This window comes from Acomys minous, assembly GCF_964271855.1.
Source record: "Acomys minous genome assembly, chromosome: 13".
NCBI classification, from domain to species: Eukaryota; Metazoa; Chordata; class Mammalia; order Rodentia; family Muridae; genus Acomys; species Acomys minous.
In genome coordinates this window covers 110,312,424-110,325,824 of record NC_140495.1, presented here as the reverse complement: position 1 = coordinate 110,325,824, position 13,401 = coordinate 110,312,424, and the positions used below count along the sequence as shown (strand labels likewise).

The 13,401-nt window shown below is 53.1% G+C and overlaps 4 protein-coding genes across 12 annotated transcripts in view; all 4 read left to right on the top strand.

The window, feature by feature from the left end:
- Nucleotides 1-4,520, top strand: part of LOC311581477 (H-2 class I histocompatibility antigen, D-B alpha chain-like) — a gene marked incomplete at its 5' end in the record, with an annotated part of 81,229 nt that extends 76,709 nt beyond the window's left edge. Inside the window, one exon of the mRNA XM_084753759.1 lies at nucleotides 4,205-4,520. Coding sequence (XP_084609885.1) covers nucleotides 4,205-4,209 — 5 coding nt within the window. The 3' untranslated portion in view covers nucleotides 4,210-4,520. The remainder of the gene's footprint in view (nucleotides 1-4,204) is intronic.
- The window catches only part of LOC311581480 (H-2 class I histocompatibility antigen, Q10 alpha chain-like), a 119,334-nt gene that overhangs the window by 15,731 nt on the left and 90,202 nt on the right, over nucleotides 1-13,401 (top strand). The window lies entirely within an intron of this gene.
- Nucleotides 1-13,401, top strand: part of LOC311581476 (H-2 class I histocompatibility antigen, L-D alpha chain-like) — a 104,453-nt gene that overhangs the window by 40,440 nt on the left and 50,612 nt on the right. For 2 of the 8 annotated variants that reach the window (XM_084753754.1, XM_084753750.1), the window contains exon 6: nucleotides 3,647-3,679. The exons of 2 other annotated variants lie outside the window; for them this stretch is intronic. In XM_084753754.1, the coding sequence (XP_084609880.1) occupies nucleotides 3,647-3,679 (33 nt within the window). Of the gene's footprint in view, nucleotides 1-3,646; nucleotides 3,680-4,016; nucleotides 4,065-4,204; nucleotides 4,521-13,401 lie in introns of those variants that run through there. 4 more of the 8 variants (XM_084753748.1, XM_084753749.1, XM_084753746.1 and 1 more) reach the window with 4 other exon arrangements.
- LOC311580743 (H-2 class I histocompatibility antigen, K-D alpha chain-like) lies at nucleotides 170-3,638 on the top strand (the record flags this gene model as incomplete). The annotated part of the gene is made up of 3 exons (XM_084752411.1): nucleotides 170-465; nucleotides 2,949-3,224; nucleotides 3,352-3,638. Coding segments are annotated over exons 1-3 (819 nt in total), but the record flags the coding sequence as incomplete, so codon positions are not given.

Sequence of the window (13,401 nt, the reverse complement as noted above, 5' to 3'; positions counted from 1 at the left end):
GTGACCGCGGTCAGAGCTCACGTCCCCTCCACGTGAGACGCCCGGGTCCCAAGTCTGCGGTTCCGGAGGAGAACTGCGACGCGGGACGGTTTCCCTTTCAGTTTTGAGGTCTCCACGGGTGGGCGGGGCCGCGGGGCGTGGGTGATGACGTAGGGACAGGTGTGCGGGGCTGACCGCGGGGTCCCGCAGGCTCTCACACCATCCAGCGAATGTCTGGCTGTGACGTGGGGTCCGACTGGCGCCTCCTCCGCGGGTATCATCAGTTTGCCTACGATGGTCGCGATTATATCGCCCTGAACGAAGACCTGAAATCCTGGACGGCTGCGGACGCGGCGGCGCAGATTACACAGCACAAGTGGGAGCAGGATGGTGATGCAGAGAGAAAGAGGGCCTACGTGCAGGGCGAGTGCGTGGAGTGGCTCCGCAGACACCTGGAGAACGGGAAGGAGACGCTGCTGCGCACAGGTGCGGGGGCCGCGGGCTCCTCCTCCCTCTGCCCTCAGCTCAGTCCTGAGGAAAAAGAACCTCAGCTGGGATGATGCCCCTGTCTCTAGGGAAACAGTGTCGGGGTCTCCTGATCCAGCATCACAGGCTCCCCCAGTGTCTTTTCTTTTTCTTTCTTTTTACTTTTTTTTTTCTTTTTCTTTTTGACACAGGGTTTCTCTGTGTAGCCTTGGCTGTCCTGGACTCTCTTTGTAGACCAGGCTGGCCTTGAACTCACACAGTTGGCCTCTGCCTCCAAGAGTGCTAGAATTACAGGCTTGTGGCCCAGCTCATTTCTTTTCTTCTTTTTCTCCCATCCCCCCTCCCTTGCCCCCTGTTTTTTGTTTTTGTTTGCTGGATAGGTTTTCTCTGTGATTACAGGTGTGTGCTACCGCACACAGGTTAGTTTTTTTATTTTCTTCTTCTTTTTTTGTTTTGTTGTTGTTGTAGTTCTTGTTGTTGGGATTTTGGGTTTGTTTTTTTTTTTTTGAAGTTTTATTTTTTGGTTTGGGGTTTTTTTGAGGGAGGTTTCAAGACAGGGTTTCTCTGTGTACCCCTGGACTTCACAGACCAGGCTGGCCTGGAATTCAAAGAGATCTGCCTGCCTATCAACTGCTGGAACTAAAGGCTTGTGCCATCACAGTCCAGCTAGGTTCCCCCAGTTTCTAGAACTTTCCAAAGAATACATTCTCCCAGATCCCTGTGTGTGGGATTTATGTGCCTTCCACACCCCAATTCTATCTAATCCTAAAAGGGTCACATGAGCACTTATGGGGTGCCCTTGACAAATATTAAATAGTAGAATTTCTTTTCTTTCTTTTGTTGTTTCTTTTGGTTTTTTGAGACATGGTTTCTCTGTGTAGACTTGACTGTACTCGACTTTCTTAGTAGACCAGGCAGGCCATGAACTCACAGAGAGATCCACCTGGCTCTGCCTCTGGTGTGCTGGGATTAAAAGCCTGCACCACCACCCTCAGGCTTGAAGGCATTATTTTGCTTTTAGATTTTTTTCCCCACCGGACCCTCCTGCTCCCCCTCTGCCCCAACAAGCTGCAGGGCTCCCCCTAGTGAGTCAGGAGTTGACCTTCCTCAGAGGCAGGGGCTTCTGCAATGGAGGACTGGAGTGAGAGGGAAGATCCACTCCCCCTGTGAGCTGCTGTGTTCCCAGTGGGTGCTGCACTGGGTCCACAGCACACTTCAGGGGTCCTGTGTGACTTGCCTTGTATCTGTCCCCCAGAGTCAGGGGCTGGGAGTCATTTTCTCTGGCTGAGTGTGAGAGGTTCACCACGTTTCTCCTGCACACTCTGGAGATGACTGTTCACTAGGACAGACAGTGAATGCTGGTCAGCAAGATGGACACATGTTTATTGTTTTTAAAATTATTTGTATTATCAGGAATCCCAGCTAGTGATCAATTAAGACATAGACACTTGTTATATTTTAAAATAGCCTTAGATAACCTGGGTCAGGGCAGATATCAATCTTTTAAATTACTTTTCATAGTGGGGCAGGCATGGGATCCCTGTCTCCATTTCATGTCATTTGTTTTTAATAACTTTTATCTATAATCTCAAATACTTGTTAATGTTTTTTATTTGGGCTGGATATTTTATCCATGTCCCCAGCCATGTGTTTTGTTGTTGTTGTTGTTGTTTTTGTTTTGTTTTGTTTTAGTTAACCATGGCAGCCTTTTTCTCTTTACTTTAGGTCTCTCTCCTTCTCTCTCCTGGCCATCTTTTTTTTTTAGAATTTCTCTGTCTCCTAGTCCCACCTATCTCCTCTGTCCTGTCCAGGTGGGATGGCTTTTTATTGAGCAAAAGGTAAGACACAGAGACAGTAAGCAGTAATTAGCATCAAAATACATCACACCATCCCCCAACACATGTTTGTGCCTCAAGGGTGGTAGCAGCAGTTGGGGGCAACCTTCATGTAGCCCCTGACACTAATTTCTTATTTTGATATGAAATCAAACACACATTAAGTTAATTTTTTCTGTCCCTTCTTCTATCCTTCCACTACATATACTAAACTACAGGACATCTCATAAAAAAGCAAAAAGCAACACAAACAAACCAAAATGTTTACCTGCTGGTTCCTTTAGATCCCCTGTTAGCTTCTGAGTCCCCCCAGGAAAATGTGCAGTTCTGTGCTGAGGGAACCAACTCTGCTTGCAGGTCACCAGTGTGGTAACAGTCCAAGTGTTCAAAGAGAAACATAGTCCAGTGTCGTCACTGATTTAATGTTAATTTTGCATATTTCAGTTTATCTCCTTAATTGTGGTGGTTGTTTTGTTTTGTTTTCTGAGACAGGGTTTCTCTGTGTAGCCTTGGCTGTCCTGGACTCACTTTGTACATGAGACTGCCTCAAACTCACTGCGATCCACCTGCCTCTGCATCCTGATTGCAGGGATTAAAGGAATGTGCCACACACCTATCAATTGTGGGATTTCTTAAATCTCCCAACAGATGCCCCAAAGGCACATGTGATCCATCACCCCGGATCTCAAGATGATGTCACCCTGAGGTGCTGGGCCCTGGGCTTCTACCCTGCTGACATCACCCTGACCTGGCAGCTGAATGGGGAGGATCTGACCCAGGACATGGAGCTTGTGGACACCAGGCCTGGAGGGGATGGAACCTTCCAGAAATGGACAGCTGTGGTGGTGCCTCCTGGGAAGGAGCAGGATTACACATGCCATGTGGTGCATGAGGGTCTGCCTGAGCCCCTCACCCTGAGATGGGGTAAGGAGGGTGTGGGTGCAGAGCTGGGCTCAGGGAAAGCTGGAACCTTCTGCAGCCCCTGAGCAGGTCAGGGCTGAGAGCTGGGGTCATGACCCTCACCTTCCCTTGCTTTCCCTTCCCTTCCCAGAGCCTCCTGAGTCCATGGTCCCCATCATGGCAATCATTGCTGTTCTGGTTGTCCTTGGAGCTGTGACCATCATTGTGGCTGTGGTGGCTGTTGTGAGGAAGAGGAGGAAAAACAGAGGTAGGAGAGGCAGGGCCTGGGTTTTCTCTCAGCCCCTTTCAGAAGTGTGCTCTGCCTCATTAATGGGAAACACATGCACACCCTCATGGCTCCTATCTCTAACTGGGGCTGCTGTCAGTTCTGGAACCTTCCTAGGACTGGGGTCTTCCCTGGTTTCTCACAGCTTTTCTTCTCACAGGTGAAAAAGGAGGGGACTATGCTCCAGCTCTAGGTAAGTGTGGGGTCCAGGATTGTCCCTGAGTCCCTTGGGGTGAAGCTGGAGATGGTGGGGAGCTCAGCCAGCCCGTGATAGCCCCTCCAGCAAAATCTTTTTAAAATATTTACTTACTCATTATTACATATACAGTGCTCTGCCTGCATGTACATGTGCAGGACAGAAGAGGGCGCCAGATCACGTTATGAATGGCTGTGAGGTGCCATGTGGTTGCTGGGAATTGAACTCCACACCTCTGAAAGAGCAGTCAGTGCTCTTAACTTCTGAGGCATCTCTCGAGCCCAGCAAAGTCTCTTGAGCCCTGTTTATATCTTGTAATTATTTTTTTCCCTAGGGAATGACAGCAGCCGGAATTGTGATGTGTCTCTTCCTGATTGTATAGGTGACACTCTGGGGTCTGATTTGGGGAGGGGCAAAGTGGACATGAGTGGGACTCAGGGACTCCCAGAATCTCCCTTGAGTGAGCGGTGGGCTGTTGGGATGCTGTCCTCACAGTGGTTGTTCCTGACTCTCCTTCTCTAGCGTGAAGACAGCTGCCTGGAGTGGACTGAGGGACAGACCATGTGTTCAGGTCCCTCCTGTGACGTCCAGAGCCCCCAGTTCTCCTTAGCAACAGTGTCTGATGCTCCCTGTGATCCTATGGGCTCCATGTGAAGAAGTGGGGAGCCCAGCCCAGCCCTGCACACCAGGACCCTCTCCCTGCACTGCTTGTGCTCCCTTCCACAGCCAACCTTCCTGGTCCAGCAGGCAGGAGGGGACATCTCCATCCTGTCAGCTCCCTGCTGCCCTGAGCTGCAGCTCCTCATGTCCCCACTGAGACTAAGAAGCTGAATGTGGACTTTATTGTTCACATCCTTGACCTGAGAGGTTGGTGGGGGGGGTAATTTAAAGGATTGAGAATTCTTGCACTGTTGTTTAAGAAATAAATGGCATATGGAGAACCTTCCTGAATCTGTGTCCAGTCCTGAGTGTGCATGGGGCAGGAGGAGCCTGTGGGATCTGAGTGTGCAGGGCAGGAGGAGCCTGTGGGATCTGAGTGTGCAAGGGCAGGAGGAGCCTGTGGGATCTGAGTGTGCAAGGGCAGGCGGAGCCTGTGGGATCTGAGTGAGCAGGGGCAGGAGGAGCCTGTGGGATCTGAGTGTGCATGGGCAGGAGGAGCCTGTGGGATCTGAGTGTGCATGGGCAGGAGGAGCCTGTGGGATCTGAGTGTGCAAGGGCAGGAGGAGCCTGTGGGATCTGAGTGTCCACGGGGCAGGAGGAGCCTGTGGGATCTGAGTGTGCATGGGCAGGAGGAGCCTGTGGGATCTGAGTGTGCATGGGCAGGAGGAGCCTGTGGGATCTGAGTGTGCATGGGCAAGAGGAGCCTGTGGGATCTGAGTGTGCATGAGCAGGAGGAGCCTGTGGGATCTGAGTGTGCATGGGCAGGAGGAGCCTGTGGGATCTGAGTGTGCATGGGCAGGAGGAGCCTGTGGGATCTGAGTGTGCATGAGCAGGAGGAGCCTGTGGGATCTGAGTGTGCATGGGCAGGAGGAGCCTGTGGGATCTGAGTGTGCATGGGCAGGAGGAGCCTGTGGGATCTGAGTGTGCATGGGCAGGAGGAGCCTGTGGGATCTGAGTGTGCATGGGCAGGAGGAGCCTGTGGGATCTGAGTGTGCAAGGGCAGGAGGAGCCTGTGGGATCTGAGTGTGCAGGGGCAGGCGAGCCTGTGGGATCTGAGTGTGCATGGGCAGGAGGAGCCTGTGGGATCTGAGTGTCCACGGGGCAGGAGGAGCCTGTGGGATCTGAGTGTGCATGGGTAGGAGGAGCCTGTGCGATCTGAGTGTGCAGGGCAGGAGGAGCCTGTGCGATCTGAGTGTGCATGGGCAGGAGGAGCCTGTGGGATCTGAGTGTGCATGGGCAGAAGGAGCCTGTGGGATCTGAGTGTGCATGGGCAGGAGGAGCCTGTGGGATCTGAGTGTGCAAGGGCAGGAGGAGCCTGTGGGATCTGAGTGTGCATGGGCAGGAGGAGCCTGTGGGATCTGAGTGTGCATGGGGCAGGAGGAGCCTGTGGGATCTGAGTGTGCATGGGGCAGGAGGAGCCTGTGGGATCTGAGTGTGCATGGGCAGGAGGAGCCTGTGGGATCTGAGTGTGCATGAGCAGGAGGAGCCTGTGGGATCTGAGTGTGCATGGGGCAGGAGGAGCCTGTGTGATCTGAGTGTGCAGGGCAGGAGGAGCCTGTGGGATCTGAGTGTGCATGGGCAGGAGGAGCCTGTGGGATCTGAGTGTGCATGGGCAGGAGGAGCCTGTGGGATCTGAGTGTGCATGGGCAGGAGGAGCCTGTGGGATCTGAGTGTGCATGGGCAGGAGGAGCCTGTGGGATCTGAGTGTGCATGGGCAGGAGGAGCCTGTGGGATCTGAGTGTGCATGAGCAGGAGGAGCCTGTGGGATCTGAGTGTGCATGGGGCAGGAGGAGCCTGTGTGATCTGAGTGTGCAGGGCAGGAGGAGCCTGTGGGATCTGAGTGTGCATGGGCAGGAGGAGCCTGTGGGATCTGAGTGTGCATGGGCAGGAGGAGCCTGTGGGATCTGAGTGTGCATGGGCAGGAGGAGCCTGTGGGATCTGAGTGTGCATGGGCAGGAGGAGCCTGTGGGATCTGAGTGTGCATGGGGCAGGAGGAGCCTGTGGGATCTGAGTGTGCATGGGCAGGAGGAGCCTGTGGGATCTGAGTGTGCATGGGCAGGAGGAGCCTGTGGGATCTGAGTGTGCATGGGCAGGAGGAGCCTGTGGGATCTGAGTGTGCATGGGGCAGGAGGAGCCTGTGGGATCTGAGTGTGCATGGGGCAGGAGGAGCCTGTGGGATCTGAGTGTCCATGAGCAGGAGGAGCGTGTGGGATCTGAGTGTGCATGGGCAGGAGGAGCCTGTGGGATCTGAGTGTGCATGAGCAGGAGGAGCGTGTGGGATCTGAGTGTGCATGGGGCAGGAGGAGCCTGTGGGATCTGAGTGTGCAGGGCAGGAGGAGCCTGTGGGATCTGAGTGTCCATGAGCAGGAGGAGCGTGTGGGATCTGAGTGTGCATGGGCAGGAGGAGCCTGTGGGATCTGAGTGTGCATGGGGCAGGAGGAGCCTGTGGGATCTGAGTTGCGTGCGCCATGTCAGGTGCAGCTCAGCCCATGTGCACTTGGAGCTGGTGTGGTCACTCCTCAGCCCTGTTCTCCTGGGCTCTTTTGTCCTTGTCCCTGGGCAGAGCCACAAGCTGACTGACTGTGATGACAGGATTACAGGGAGGGTGAGCCTTGTCCTGTGTCCTGGATTAGGAGCCTCCAGCCTCTGTCAGACTTGCCCAGACTCCATTCTGGCTGCAGCTTTTCACCCCAGCCTTTGTCTTTAGCTCCTGTCTTTTCAGTCTGTATGGAGGGTGAGGCCTGTTCCTGTCCCTGTGTGTGGTGCCTGTCTCATTGTCCTCTGGGGCGTGACAGCAGTAGGAGGTGCTTCTCCTGTCCTTGTCTCAACAAGGCCCCTGAGCTCAGGGGATGGATTTCAGTGTCCTGAGCCCCTGCCTCCTTCCAGGGCTGTTTCCTGGGGTTCCCCACCCCATCCCCTGTCAGGCTTTCAGAACCTAACCCTGGTGTAGGATGGGCAGGAAAGCCTGATCCTCAGGGTCTCAACTTGGATCTGCTCTGCTCCCTGGCCATGGGAACCCAGGTGCTCATAGGTAATCCAGCAGTGTGTGTGGCTGGGAAAGTGCAGCAGGACCACAGTAGCTGTGGAATATTGGGAACAGCAGGTGCTGGCCTTGGGGTGAGGAAGGGGCACATCTCAGTGCAGCTGAGAAGCTGACTGAAGCAGTGAAGAATTTTCCAGGCAGTGGGTGAGAAAAGCTTTAATTCTGGCACTCAGGAGACACAGAGGCAGGAAAACCACTATGAATTCCAAGCCAGCCTGGTCCTGGACAGACAGAGCCACACAGAGAAATCCTGTCTCAAAACACCAACTCCCTGTCCCCACTGGGAATATGACAAAATCTTAATATTTAATCAAAGGAAAATCAGTTACATTTAAAGCAATGATACAACGTCATCAGTAGGTGGTCTATTTATTCTGTTAGTTTGTGTTTCTTTGGTTAGTTTTGGTCTTTCAAGACTAGGTGTCTCTTGTAGCCCTGGCTGTTCTGGATTCACTTTGTAGGCTAAGCTGGTTCAAACTCACAGGGATGTGGCTGCCTCTGCCCCCAGTTCCAGTGCTGGGTTAAAGGCATGTGCCACCACTCTGGGCTAGTCTATCAGTTTTAAACATTGTTAAGAAACTGGAAATTGGCTTGTCCAGGTAGCAAAGGCCTGTAATCCCAGCGCTCAGGGAGGCAGAGACAGATAGATCTCTTTAATTCAAGGCCAGCTTGGTCTACAAAGTTGTGTCCAGGACAGCCCAGACCAAGAAAAGAAAGAAAGAAAAGAAAAGAAGACAAAAAGGAAAAAGAAACTGAAGGGTTTGGAGAGATGGCTCAGTGGTTAAGAGCACTGTCTGCCCTTCCAAAGGTCCTGGGTTCAATTCCTGGCAACCACATGGTGACTCACAATCATCTATAATGAGATTTGGTGCCCTCTTCTGGTGTGCAGGTGTACATGCAGGCAGAACACTATAAATAAATAAATAAATAAATAAATAAATAAATTAAGAAAAAAGAAACTAGAAACTGGCCTTTTATGTATTTGTAGCTTTAAATATGTATCCGTGGGTTGCTATGTTCACACACAGGGACTGCTACGCCAGCAAGTTAAAGGGCAGTAGGTGGGGCTGAGGCCGGCTGTTAACTGTGGGGCCACAGGGTGAAGACTGCAAGCAGAGCAGCTGTCACAGTCAGTTCCTCAGCTCAGGGACTGCGGTGCTGCAGGCTGGGGAGCTGGTCGGTGTCTTGGAACATGGGGAAACAAAACAAAAACTGCATCTGAGAAAATAATGTGTCCTGACTAACAGAGGAATGAAGGAGAGACAAACCTGTTTTAGTTATGATCCCAAGTGTGGAAAGGGGAACGGTGTTGTGAGAACAGGTGAGGTTAATCCACTAGAAGACAAACCACCTCATGGGGGAGCTTGATTGTTGCCAGCTGAAAAGACCCATGAGCAGACTCTGGGAGGAGATATGTAAATGAGCCCAGAACTGGAGGTGGGGCCTTTGGAGACTTGGGATAGTTTTAGCTGTTCATTGCTCCCCTTTGAGTTGCTCCTATAGAGAACCACTTGGAAGGCTTCAGGGCTCCGGGTTTCTGCTGAGGCTTAGGGTTCTGGTTACTCCAGGTTCCAGCAGAAGAAATCCTGCTGATTACACCAGGAGAATCACTCCTTGGAACTGACATCCTTACGGGTTTGTTATTTTGTTCCTTAATCTTTTTTTCCTATTGTTCAAGTTAGTCAAGTTATAAGTGACTTACGGTTCGTTAATAAGTTCATAATAAAATATATTTGTTAAGAAAAAATTAGCCTATAGAGGAACATCTTTAAAACTCAGAGTACACCAAGGTTGGGGTCTAAGAACTGAGGTTCCCAGTGGACCAAGGAGAGGGGCCGACTTTCCAGAGGGCTCTGGACAGCCTGTGAAGCCAGGGCCACTGCAGCAGGGCTCAGGGAAGGGGCCACTTCAAGGGCTGCAGGGGGGAAGCAGCAGCCACACCCCTCCCTCCCTCCCCCCCTCCCTCCCTCCTTTCTTCTGTCACTCTTCCTCTCTCCCTCCAGCTCTCTTGCCCTCCTGCCCTGCTGCCATCTTTCTCTCTCTCTCTGTGAGTGGCTCTGGGGAAGCCAGCCACTGTGTCAACAGCAGCCACCAGAAGGACGCAGACAAGTAGCAGAGGACTCCTCAGGGCAGCAAGCCAGGACCTGAGTGGTTTCCAGCTGCCATGTGAGAAAGCTGCATCTCTGAGACCCCAGCTCTTAGGAACACAGTATTGAAATCGTGGTGGCACACGCCTTTAATCCCAGCACTCGGGAGGCAGAGGCAGGTGGATTGCTGTGAGTTCAAGGCCAGCCTGTATTACAAAGTGAGTCCAGGACAGTCAAGGCTACACAGAGAGACCCTGTCTCAAAAAACCAAAAAGTAAGAGAAATCATTCTGTTTCAGTGTTTAAGTGCTGGCCTGGATAGGATGCCCAGATCCAAGGGCTTTGCTTGTCTGTCTCCTAATCGGTGTCAGGTCCTTGTGGACAACAAGTTGGCAGTTCTTACCACCTTTCAGCACCAAAATCCTGAAGAACCGATCAGTGTCCTGAGGTCCCTAGTGATAAGGCCTGCACAGATCTGTTCAGAAAATTTCTCGTTGGGCAGATGGCAGCAGGGAACACTGCTCTTACTGCTGGCAGCTGCTCTTGCCCAGACCCAGACAGGTGAGTGTGAGGTTGGGAGGGAAAGGGATTCTGCAGGGAGGGGCGGCAGCACCAGGGAAGCCAGAACCGGACCCCCACCCAGCCCTCTTCTTCACCTTGGACCCAAAACCGGTGCTTTCCTCACCTCTGGGCCCATGCACCTGCCTGGGGTGCCAGGAGGAGGGTCAGGGTCTCACCAGGCGCCTCCCTCAGGCGCACACATCTGAGGTATTCCCACAGGGCCTCGGTACATGGAAGTCGGCTATGTGGATGACAAGGAGTTCCTGGCTTCAACAGCAACTTGGAGACTCAGCGATATGAGCAGTGCCCGCCATAGATAGAGCAGGAGTATTGGGAGCTGGAGATGCATTTTATCCGCATTTAGACCTTATACCATGGATACAGGTGTGGAAGGATCATGTGATCGCCCACAAACATGGACAACTTCTCTCATTCATGCAACAGTTACAAAGGAGCTTGAGGGACCCGGAGAGATGGCTCAGAGGGTAAGAGCACTGACTTCTCTGTCCAAAAGTCCTGAGTTCAATTCCCAGCAACCACCTGGTGGCTCACAGCCATCTATAAGGAGACCTGGTGCCTTCTTCTGTCATGCAGATGTACATGAAAACAGAACACTGTATACATAATAAATAAATGTAATTTAAATACAGGGGGAAACTTGAGCAAAAGGCTTGCTGACTTCCAACAGAGGGCACCAAATCCAGAGCCGCCTTGGTGCTCCAGTTTGTCCCATCCAAAGCCACCACCTCCTGCAGTGAAGACACCACAGGGGGAGACTGGCCAGCCTTGAGGCAGACCAGACACCCAGGAGGCAAAGGAGGTGACTGCAGCCAGAGGACCAGCCTTGGGTCCCTAGGCCTCCGTGCAGGTTCCCGCCAGAATCACACTATGGAGCTGTGGTCTTGGTGGCTTCTCAGAGGGCTCACTAGGAACAGACTGGGCAGGGAACTGGGGGAGGCGTGTGGGCACCACATGTCGCACCCCCACACACTTAGACCTGCAGGCCTCAGACATGGGGCCCTGGAGCAAGACCACTGCTTTAGTGACCCAGCAAGAGGCCACAGCAGGAACTGGGAGCATGGGCCATGGCAGCACCTGATTCCCATGAGCACCTGGAGGCCTCAGCAGGTGGCACAGTTTGCACAGGGTTTGTGAGCTTAGAAGGAGCTGAGGTGCCCTTAGCTCAGCACTGGCAGGCCACACAGCCACCGTGGCGTGCAGATCCCTGATGCACACAGACCTGTCCACGGAGCTCTGAGGTGAGAGAACAGGACACAGCCTCGTGTTTCCTGGTGAGAAGAGACAACTTTGCCTCAGATTCTCATTCTGGATCTCGGTGCCTTCTCCATGCAGCAGTCACCAGAGTGCAGCCAGCGGCACTGCCACAGTGGTCACCTGGGCTGCATTACTGAGCTGCATGGCATGAGCAACACCAACCCCCAACTTGCCATGAGTTGACCCCACACTGGCACTCAGCCTGGAGAGCAGCCAGAACCCCATCCCGACTCCCCCAGTGTGCTTGGGCAGCACCACCTGCATCTGATGCCTAAACTGCCACCTTATGTACCGGATGCAGGAGCCTTCAGGGCAGTTGCACAGCGCCCTGAGGACCACACCTGCCACTGGGGCTTCAGCTTGGCCTACATTCTGCTGGGCCAGCACCTCATGGCCAGAGAGGACCATGACCACTTGGCACTGCCTGCTATAGCAAGGAGTTCGACACAGAGGGCATGAGGGTCTCTGAGTCCCTGGTTTGCATAAATCAGAGGACACTTCTCCCAACACCCTGGATCCAGTCTGCTGTGACCTTTGACATGGGCTGCTCCTCACTCAGAACTGGTACTGAGTTCACCCTCACTAGCTGTCCAGCCTTGGATCCTTGCCACTTTAGCAACTGAGAAGAGATGTCCCCGAGACTTCATGGCAGCACTGTAGACACGTGTTTCTCCTACAGGGCTTCAAGAAGCCCATGAAGCCAGCAAAAGCCATGAACAATCTACCTCGCGCCAGACCACAAGGTCTGCAGGTGCATCCAGCTGCAGGAGATGGCTGTGGATACCCAGAAGCTGAGGTCAAAGTTGACAGCAGAGAGGACCTCCCTCCTCTTCATCCTCCTGGTGCATTTCCTCATGAACTCCTGGCTCTCCAAGGCCCCAGTGGCCCAGGGGAACCCATAGCTTGCTCTGCCTGGTGAGGTCCACATTGCTGACCTGAGCTGGACAAAGGCCATGGAGTGAGGCTCGAACTCCGAGAAAATCAAAGAGAGGTTCCCGTGTGAGAGGTGCCCTGTGGGTGGCCACAGTGACTATGAAGTAGTGTGAACCCCAAAGCTCTGCAGAGCGTGAAGTAAGTGCAGATGGGAGAGGGAGGTCTCTGGTCACCCCACCATGGAAGACAGACAGTGAGGGGAAGAAGCAGACACAGCCTGAGAAGCCAGTCACCTCAGCCCTGACCAGGACACTCTGTCCTGCATGTGCATCAACGCTGCTGCCTCCTGCACCTGGCAGGGCTGCTGCCACACAACATTGCCTGAGTGAAGAAGCCACACCGCGCTGGAGTTCTTAGAACCCTTTCCTTAGTGTTTCCAAGCAGTAACTCTGAGGCTTCTGAGGTCTAGAGTTTGCAGTGAGCAAGATACCAAGAATTGGTAACTGCCACTCAGGTGGAGCCCGGGAGGACCTGCTGAGGTGCCATGCTGTTATCTGTCCCCTCATGTGAAGCCCATGAGGAGCAGCTGTTGGTGGCCTGGGAGAGAACGGCGAGGGCCTCGGTGGGAGGAAGTGCAGTCTTCTCGGGGAGTCGGGTGTGGAAATGTGGCTCTGACCTGATTGAATGAAGGCTGAAGGGACATTTTCTATTAGTGTTTTGTCAGACATGACAGGGGCACTTACCTGAAGGAGCATATATGGCCTTGGAATAGGAGTGACAGAGAGAGAGAGAGAGAGAGAGAGAGAGAGAGAGAGAGAGAGAGAGAGTCAGACAGACAGACAGACAGACACAGAGAGAGGGAGAAGCAGAGACAGAGAGAGGTCCTTTTGTCTAGCAGAAGGGTGGAGTGCTGTGACACAGGATGCCCCCAGGAGTGGACTTTCCTCTGTCCTCAATACAAAATAGAGGCCTGGTTCCCACCGCCTACATTTGGGAAGAAGATGTGAGACAAGGACCTTTGTGCATAGGCAGCCCCGAGACACAAGGCCACCCTGACAGGGGTTCCATGGCACGTGTGCAGAGAAATAGGTGTGGTGGGGCACGCGTGCACACCAGCAAGGCAGCCAGTTAGGCCAGCCTAGTGTCCATGGTGAGTTCCAGGTGAGCTAAGTCTACATAGTGAGGCCTTGTCTCAAAATAAATGAATATATACATAGATAA